The 9,792-nt window shown below is 39.8% G+C and overlaps 2 protein-coding genes across 2 annotated transcripts; one reads left to right on the top strand and one right to left on the bottom strand.

Moving 5' to 3' along the window:
* The first annotated feature begins 507 nt into the window (after nucleotides 1-507).
* On the top strand, nucleotides 508-6,017 carry cfl1 (cofilin 1). Its single transcript, XM_079250588.1, has 4 exons — nucleotides 508-601; nucleotides 3,787-4,097; nucleotides 4,173-4,249; nucleotides 5,000-6,017. Exons 1-4 carry the CDS (start codon nucleotides 599-601, stop codon nucleotides 5,110-5,112), a joined length of 504 nt encoding a protein of 167 aa, XP_079106714.1. The 5' UTR covers nucleotides 508-598; the 3' UTR covers nucleotides 5,113-6,017.
* Nucleotides 6,018-6,203: 186 nt separating this feature from the next.
* Nucleotides 6,204-9,448, bottom strand: prss23 (serine protease 23). The gene is made up of 2 exons (XM_079250587.1): nucleotides 9,208-9,448; nucleotides 6,204-7,860 (listed from the first exon to the last, which is right to left on the bottom strand). Exon 2 carries the CDS (start codon nucleotides 7,850-7,852, stop codon nucleotides 6,695-6,697), a length of 1,158 nt encoding a protein of 385 aa, XP_079106713.1. The 5' UTR covers nucleotides 7,853-7,860; nucleotides 9,208-9,448; the 3' UTR covers nucleotides 6,204-6,694.
* Between the last annotated feature and the right edge of the window lie 344 nt (nucleotides 9,449-9,792).

Here is a 9,792-nt window from a genome sequence, read left to right on the forward strand (position 1 = left end):
ATGCGATCAATATTATTAAACTTCAGTATATCTCTGCAGATAGAGGACTTGCATCACAATCGTGCAAATTGTGGTTATTCTATTCTAAATTTGAATGAGCACGAGCAAACAGGTTATGAATTCATCGTACATCAGCTATTATATGTAGATGTGTTTAAATACTAGTATAAAACACTTATTCCCGTGATGCTCAACGCCATGTTGTCTTTGGGTGGGTTTGATTTGTGTACAAGAGATTGCCGTCACATCCCGGGGAATCAAAATCATTACTGGAGAGAAACTGAACAGAAAATAAAATGAAAATATCATTGAATTGAAGGAACTACTATGAAACGTTTCACTCCAGTGGCAGTGGTAAATTTTTTATCAAACTAATACATGCCCTCCCCCCTCTTGATAAACAAATGCATACCAGAAAAGGGGGGGAAAAACTGGGTCGCGGACTGCCGTGGTGAACCAACCAATCGCACCTCCTCGTGCACTTTGCTCTGACAGGGATGTGCTCTTAAGCGCGAGCCCGCCGTGTATTCGTTGTGTCAGTCTCGTATCACATCATCCTTTCGGTTTCAACCAGACTCAGACTCTATCAGCTCCTGCAATGGTATGTTTGACATAGTTTTACACCTTTTTCCTTTTATATTCTTTCTCAGGTTTGGCTGAATAATACAGATTCCTTCTCAACATTATGTGAGCTTCCAGGTTAAACTGTGTATTTAGCTGATTTTTGCGTCGGTTTTAGCATCACGCATAGCATGCCGGTTGTGTGCCGCAGGAATCGCAGCTAGCGCGAGCGCTAAATAATGAACAACTACTGAAAAGCTACAAATACAGAAACGGAACACAGCAAATTAGACCTTTACTAAAGTTATATTGAGCAGAAATCTATATAAAGACACAATGAGGAGATTGAAAACAGAGCGGATAAAAACATGAACTATTTAAAACAGCTGGCGCCATTTCGTTCATCTTGCTGCGCTTAGCCGACATGAAGCCGTTTCATCACGGGGCCTTGTCGAAGTTCACGTCTACACTGTTGCCATGACGCTACTCAGGCGTTTTCACTGCATCATGTTTCCATTATTTCACCTCTGCTGAATAAAGCACCACCGCTGACAGTTCAGCAGCGCCTCTGCGTTATCTTGCTATCAGTTTTAGCTGAGCTAGCTCTGCTTGCAAAAGCGGAGAATGACGTCCATTATGGCCGGCGCTAGCCGAGATTTCCTGGTTCTTTGTCTGTTCACGACTTCCTCGTCCGTCAACAGTGTATTAGAAATGGCCTGATCATGGTTTTCAGATCAGGTCATTTATTTCCTCAGTTTATAGTAAGCGCACATTATGTAGAATTATACGACAATACGGATTTGTCAATAAACCCTTATTTCCAGTCTTGCCTTTATATAGAAAGCAAGCGCACACATGTGCGTATGCTGCATTCATGGCCCCACCCTGAATTTGGTGCAAAGACCATTTTGTCTGATGCCCGTTGTATAATGTGCTGCTGTTTGACACATGTAGTTTTCCTATTTTATCCAGAAGTTAGAACTGAATATTTAACAAAATCATCATCGTTATGTAACATTTGTTTGGTGATTTTGGCTCTACTGGTTCCATTTATTTACATTTAATAGTTGATGCGCATCAGATTTGTGCAGCCATTAACACGCGCTGCTTCATTGTCACATTATTAGATTACATTATATCACCAAAGGGAAACGATTACCAAATGTTTCCCTTCATGTACACACAGTCCATAGCCCTCAAACATTAGACTAACAAAAATACATTTGGCTTTTTCTTTTTTCTTTTTTTTAAATTTTATTTAAAAAAAGGGTTTACTGCGTCACAAATATTGTGATTTATATTTAAAATGGTACTTTATCACAGTCTTTAGTGTAGGGCAGCTTTACAGCTACTCATTGCTGAGTTTGCGCAGTTCAAAAGCTGACATCAGTGTGGCTGCTACACACACGTTCTTTAAAATAGTTTAAATCCAAGTCGCATGCCTCCACTTTCAGGTGAAATGATCTGTGTTAATATTGAGAAGGTTGTTATACCAGTTTTACCTAATGAGTAAAGAAATGACAGACTTTGAGATTGTTTTGGTTTTATTGAACAGTCATTTAGATGGAGCGTAGTGATGATCACCATGGTGATATTGGCTGTTAAAACAAATATGAAGACTATTAACAATGAGGCAAACTAGGCCGAAGGAAACTGGAATGGAGAAGAAAATGGAAAACATTCAAATTGTTATAAAAGCATGCACGTCACTGTGTGCTATGTCACAAAATGGCTATGCAGTGGGTTATATGTAATTATGTTTGAGTATGTTGTACAGAGTTTATAAATTTGTCAATTCCAGAATTTTTTTTGGGGGGGGGGTCTCTAAACTGTATTATTACAGCATTAGGAATGTTTGTCAATGATAAAATTCAGATTTTGTCATGCAAATCCTTTACTGAAACATAGGTCCATGCTGCTTTGCAGTTGGGCTCATTTCTAGCCTTTTCTGCCCCATTATTTCCTTTGCATTGCCAAGTTGCTTGTCGATGGCAGAATTCTTGTCCTGAGATGCATAATCTTGTGATGGTGCAACTTTAAACAGAGTCAGAAGACTTGTTCAGTGAGTTTATGGAGCAGCAGTGACTTACGATGTGATTCAGTTGTATTTAAACAGAGGCCCCATTGTTTTTGACTAAACCCTTCATTGAAATGCTTAACTCCTGACCACACCCTGATACACATCTTTATGGCAGAGCTGTTCCTTCACAACTATTAGCATAATCTTTACAACTACTGACCCAGTCATTGTCTTATGGTGGAGACACACCTGTTGGGTAAACTCATTTAGCAGCATTTATATTGCAAATGGAATTTGGACAGGTGGAACACGCTATATTTTCTCTTAGAAGTTATCCTCCCAGCCTGACCTTGTACATAATAAATGGCTCTATGGGCTGAATCAACAATGTTGATTTAATTTGTACTAGATAGTTTTAGGTTGTTTGTCCCAGTAGGTACGCCAGCATTATGAACAAACATGCTCATGTTCATTTCTCATAAGGAACATTCCTGCTGTGTGACAGTCACATGCCACCCTCATGGCTCTTTTCGCTCCACAATGTCTGTACTTAGTTTACTTCTGTTGTCAAATGAGCTAGAAATAACTATGACAGCTTTTTTTTGTGTGTGTGTGTGTGTAAATAAAACAAACATTACCACCACAACTTCCCAAAGCCCTTTGTTTTTTGCTATGTATAGATATTGACGTAGGTTTAAAATCTAAAGAAATGTATCAGATCAAGAAATAGGAAAAATACTTGCATTTATTTAGGTTTAAGATGGTCTAAACTTCAAATTAGCTGTGAATGATTGTCTATTTGTGAAATTGCTAAATGATGAAATTACTTTTTTTTAAATTTTTTTTTTTATTGTAATCTCTGAATTAGTTGTGACTGATACAGATGTATACATGTAACTGGTTCAGATCACAGTATAACATTTATTGATAAAATGAAGATTTTCTATCATCTGGAAAGTGATTTTGTCCTAAGAAAGGCACTCAGGACCTAGTGCGTGTAGGCTAATTGATCTCCAAATTCTCTTTAGGATTGAGTGAGATTGGGAATAGTTTTGTCTCGGCTGTGTTGGTCCTGTGATGGGAAAGCGACCTGTTCAGGGTGTAACCTGCCTCTTGTCTGCTAGATTGAGCTTCCCTGTCACCCTGACTTAAACTAAGCAGTACAGAAAATGAATGAATGTATTAACACTTTACTGTCTCCACAGGCCTCCGGTGTGAAAGTCACAGATGAAGTTATCGCAGTCTTCAATGACATGAAGGTGCGCAAAGCCCAAGCAAATGAAGATGAAAAGAAGAGGAGGAAGAAGGCAATTCTGTTCTGCCTGAGCAAGGACCTCAAGAACATTGTTCTGGATGAAGGCAAAGAGATCCTGCAGGGTGACTTGGGAGTCACTGTTCAGGACCCATACCAGCACTTTGTCAAGATGCTGCCCCCAGATGATTGCCGCTATGCTCTGTATGATGCTACTTATGAGACCAAAGAAACAAAGAAGGAGGACCTGGTCTTTATTTTCTGGTGAGAATTATTACATAAACAAACTTTGACAGTGAGATGGCATTATGCTTAAATATTGCCCCACTCTTTTCACAGGGCTCCTGATAGTGCTCCTTTGAAGAGCAAGATGATCTATGCCAGCTCAAAAGATGCTATCAAGAGGAAATTTGAAGGTATTTAATCATGTTTGTTTCACACATGTTTCTCATAAACATATCAAAACACACCTGCAGCATACCCAAACTTGAACCTGTATTGTCAAATGACTAAGCAAATATTCTTGTACCATACCCAGACAAGCTGATTACTGTAGTTCCCTTTAGTTTCCACATTTCAGTGTTTAAACTCATTGCTCTGGCTCTCCAGGAAGCAATTTTCTTTTTTGGTTGTGTATTTACTTTATTTATTTATTTATTTGTACGAGTATGCAAAGATGGAGTACGCGGATGGTTTTTCTGTCTTTCTCCTCACCACAAAAAGTCTGGAGTATTTAGCACGCATTTATCACTTTGTGTTGTTGGGTACCAAAAATCTGAAGCAAATATGTGATGCAAGAAGTTTGACAATATGTGAATTGTATTGTTTCCCTGCTCAGTGTGCAGCTGGTGTGCTTTTTTGTGTATATATGCACATTTAGTTCAGCAAGTTAAGTCACTATAATATTCATTATAGGCATCACCATAGCAACGCGTTAATCGACTGATTCTGATGAGCTGGCATTTGATGGGTGAATGAGAGAGGGGCACTGTGGCTTTACAATGGTTATTTAGCATAAAAAGTACTTCGATTCCAACATTGAAATCGAACATTGTTTTTCTTCTTCTAAAATTCACCAGATAAGCTTAATCAATGATGGGTTAATCAGTGGTTCAATGTATTTGTTTGAAAACTTACTAATGTATTATTGCTCTGTTTCCTGTCAGGTATCAAGCACGAGTGGCAGGTGAACGGTTTGGAAGATCTCAAAGATCGGCACACCTTGGCAGAAAAGCTTGGTGGCTCATCAGTTACCAGCCTGGAAGGATCCCCTATATAAATAGTTGTCCCCTCCTCTCTCCGGCTTCAGTTGAGGCCATTCAGACACATCTGTTGGGTTTAGCTGTTCATTCCAGTTTGGCATGGAGAAGGGCAAAAGCAGAATCAATACCATTTGTGGGACTCTTGGGGAGGGATATTGTGGGTGGGCTCCGGGTCAAATGATAATTTTAAAATGAAGGGGAAAAAAAAAAAAAAGCTGAAAAGGAAAACTCATTCCACTTCATACAACATAAAGATTATGAATAAACATTCAAAGGAAAATAAATTAAGATGCAACTGGTAAAGGATGACGATGATCAAATTTAAATGCACACCTTCATTTCTAAGGAAATAGTTTTGTTCTTTCCAGGTTCCACTTGAATGATTGCAGAGAAAGAAACAGGCAACATTTTAGTTTCCCAAACACTGAATCCTGACAAATGTTCCAACTTTTTTTTTTTTTTTTTTTTTTTTGCCAAACTTCTAGTTAGGTTTTTGTAAGTGTGTGTGTGTGTAGTTGAGACTAGATGTAGTATGAACTAATTCACACTTATTGCACAAAGTATATCAAAACCTCTTCAGGGTGGGGATGCAACTTTTTTTTCTTTTCTTTTGTCATTCCATTGGTTGTGGATTGTTTCTGTTGTTGTTTGGACATGCAATCTCTAAAACTTGACAAATTTAATTTACAGCTCTGGGTCTGATTTCATGTAGTAACCAGAAAACATTCCTTGTACCTAAATCCAGAATTTCCATATGATTGAAAAGCCTTGGGTCATTCCAATGGTCTGGGAGGTGATGTGTATATGAAAGAGCAGTGGTCAGAGTTTACTGTAGATTGAAAATTGAATGGTGGATGTTTTTGTATCGTCTCCTTATCTCTAATAAAAAAAAAAAAAGGCACTAAACTATCAGAATGTGGAACCCTGGTGTAATGTGATTAGTAGCTGCAATAATTGTTTTGGCCACACGAGGGAACCCTAACACTGCTGAAAAATGACTTCACACACCCATATAAAATCTCTTTATTAAAATGTCATTTCTGCGAAAACTAAAGTTAACATTCTGTGTCCAATCCCCTGTGTGAAGTATACCATCTGCTGAAATGTTACCATCAGTTCCCTGTTTTAATGGAAATTTAAAGAGCAAAGTAGATATTTTGCTTAAAAGTTGTGGAAACACCATGGCATTTCAAAAGAAAATGTAAGAAATGTAAGAATATGTAATCAAATTATGGTAATCCACGACAGGAGAATGCTTTACTCACACAACGGAAACTTTTCCTGCTTGTTAAAAAAAAAAGTAGCCATTCTATAACCATGGAAACAGTAATGTTATTAATCTTGTGTGGGTCAAAATGCTGTGATGTTGATCTCACAAGCAGTTTCATTTAATAGGCAGAGAGGTTATAAACAGCTAATTAAATACAGAGGGCAAATGAGTCCTGTGTGGGGAAAAAGAATCCAGAAGTTGATCTGCTGTAGAGTGAGGAAACTAGGTCCACTCTTCTTTCTTTAGAAGTAAATGACATTTCACCCTGTAGTTTCTAAAGTCACTTTGTGCTTTCTTCTATTTTTTTAGGCCATATTTTTAAAACCCTTTTAGTCTTGAACACAGTCTAGTCGGTTTCCATGGACCCAGTAGCAGATCTGGGCGAACTTCAGAGGAGTGATGCGAACAGCTACATTGTAGTCCCTGTTCTCTCCATCAATTTCCAGCCACTGGTGTCCAGAGAAAATTCCAATAACCTTCCTTTCCCAACGCTCCAAACTGTTGTCCCACACTCTTCCATACACTCCAGAGCCACTGGCCCCAGGGCGGGCATCACAGTGCTGGTATATGAGGTCACTTGACTCTTCTTCCACTGGACAGAATCTGTACACCAGCTCCCCTGGCCTATCACTATCAAAACCAGAGAAGTGGATTCGGTTCCCTGCCAGATCATCTGAGGAAGGAGCCACTGAGAGACGCATGAATGGACGGCGGTGAGGCCAACGCAGCTCCAGCAGTGCATAATCAAAGTCCATGCTGACATCCTGTGGGCCCTGGATCCAGCCCTTTGGCACACGGGTGCGTTTCACTCGGACCCAGCGGACTAAAGGCTTCTTGGCTGAATTCAAGACAGTTTTGGTGCTGTTTATGGATGGAGGAATCAGGAAGCCCACCCTGAGCTTTCGCGCCCCATTGACGTAGTCTTTTCCATCATGTACACAGTGAGCAGCTGTAAGGACGTGTTGCTGAGACACAAGAACACCAGTGCAGCCAGTGGAGATCCGCACTGCTGTGGAGAAAGGGTAATCCAGCAGGAAGTTATCACCTCTGATATTAAAACGCCCATCCGCTCCATAAATCTGCCTCCTCACACGTTTGTGCTTTGACTTCACACCTCCACGCCTCCAGGGTGGCGGGTAAGCCAAGTGATGTTTATCTCTTTCAAAGTCATCATCGCCCTCCACTTCTACCGTGGTAAGAGTGCGGGAACCATCTGCGTACAACGTTTCGAAGGCCAATTTCTCAGTCAGCTCCTCCCTCGCCGTCTCCTGCTCTGCTCTGTGGAAACAACTTGAGTTACAGTGAGTGGAGAGGTCCAGCTGAGCCTGAGCGCTGAAGTGGGAACGGGCAAGAGGCGTCGGTACATGAGGAAGCAGTGAGGGAACATGGATGGGTGGAGGGTGGAGGAAAGACAAGGTGAGGGGCAGGAGCTGCTGGAGGAGCATGAGGAGGTGAGCTAGGAGAGAAATCTCACGTGGCATCATCATGGAAAACACTGAAAATACAGAAAACAGCAACATGCATGAGAAAAATTATTACCAACATTTGTCAAGCAAACATCTGTGTAAAACATCAAAACAAGTACGTTCACAAACACATCAACTGTGATGTCGGATGGACTCTTTCACGGCTGATAGTTGATTGTAAATCCCAGCGCTTGTGCAAGTGGGATCAGTTTACAAACTAGTGTTGCAATGCAGGCCTGAATTTCATCTGGTGTGGCAAGGCAACAATGTGCCTCTTGTTCCTATGTTATAGATTAACAGGAAATTTGGATTTCAGCCTGATGGAATCAAACAAGCATTTTAATGTCTGTAGGCACAAAAAGACATGAACAAATTTCAGCTGAAGGTTTCATTAATGAAGAAACAAAGTGACACAACAAAGCTGTGTGGCATCCAAGGATGATAAATGTGTAACAGTAACAACTCTCTCTTCAAATATTGGCCACGCTGGACACAAACTTTTGCCAAGTTCAGACAAAATGAAGTGTAATCCAACAGATATTAACTACATTACAACATGCATGGAGCTTTCAGGGCAGATTAGCAGGGATGAGGAGATACTTGATCCCCTTTAAAAACTGTGGATCCCCAGGTGCTCATGGCACAACTAGAGCAGGTGTGTAGAAAGTGAAAAGCAACAAGTCGAGGCAGTGCATGAAAGCATTATTACTTACAAAAGACAGGGTGGGGCCTGTCCATACACCTATGAGGTATCCCATCTAACACTGCAAAGGAGGCTGTTACAACAAAAAGCCCATGTAAAAGTACACTTTTTCCTCTGTTTCTGTGTTAGGTACATGACTGCTGCAGCAGCCAACTGGGTGGGGAACAGATGGAAATATAAGATTTTTGTAAAGCTGACATTTTGAAAGATTTTAAATGTAATATATGCTGCAAAGAAGTTACACTATGAATCACTGTGTAGAAAAAGGGATTTGGTATAAGTTTAAAAAGTGAACAAAAACTATCACACTGATAAATCATGAGGAAAAACTCAAAAATCAGTTATTGCTATATAAACAGGAAAATAATATTTTGATTAAAAAAAACAAAAAACCATGAGATTCTCCATGCAAAATACAAAATTGATCTTGTCTATTCTGAAATACTTTTGGAGTAAAAAACTGGGGCAAAATTAGTAAGTTTTAGCCTATAAATGAGAAAGAAAGTGAGAAAGAAAGAAATCGTGTATAATAACTACTTTATTCAGGCATTCATGCAATGACCTGTGATTACAGGACAAGTAGATCATTGAAGGGATGCCAGAGGAGTAAAAAAAAAAAAAGGGGGCCAAATATTAATCGGAAATCTCAACTAAAAAACTGTATTTACTATACCTTCTCAGAACAGATCTGTTAGCCCGTGTTTACATCGCTGTCGGGGGTTTCTTTCCATCAGACGGGTCCTTCAGGATAATTTCTCCAAGTTTCCCTCATTATCTCTGGTGACAGGTAGTTTCTCTATCCTTTCTTAGCTATGTGCTTACTGTCCGGATGGGAAATCTTGCTTGAAATTTTCTAGCGTTTATGCATGAGGTGCCAGGTGCGGAGATAATGTCCGGACGTCCACAGTAACCTGTTCAGGTCAGACACAGAGCCACAAATAAAACCTCTGTTCAGAAAAGAAGCGTTTTCTCTCCATGCAGCGCTCCTCCCCGCGGTCCTAGCGCCCGTCCCTCCCCGTCTGACCTGCTCACATACTGAGGCAAGTTGTATGGAAAAAACAAAACAAAACAAAAACTTGATTTAATGCGCCACTGTAGTGTTACGTGATTTTAATGTTCATAACATGCAAAAAATAATGTTGAAATTATTTTTTTTATTCTTAGTTATATATAAAATTGGTTATGGTAATTATGGTTTTGGATAAATAAGCAAAGAATTCGCCAAGCGAAACCACCTTTAATGAATTCCCTGAACTAA

This window comes from Telmatherina bonti, assembly GCF_933228915.1.
Source record: "Telmatherina bonti genome assembly, chromosome: 12".
Lineage (NCBI taxonomy): Eukaryota > Metazoa > Chordata > Actinopteri > Atheriniformes > Telmatherinidae > Telmatherina > Telmatherina bonti.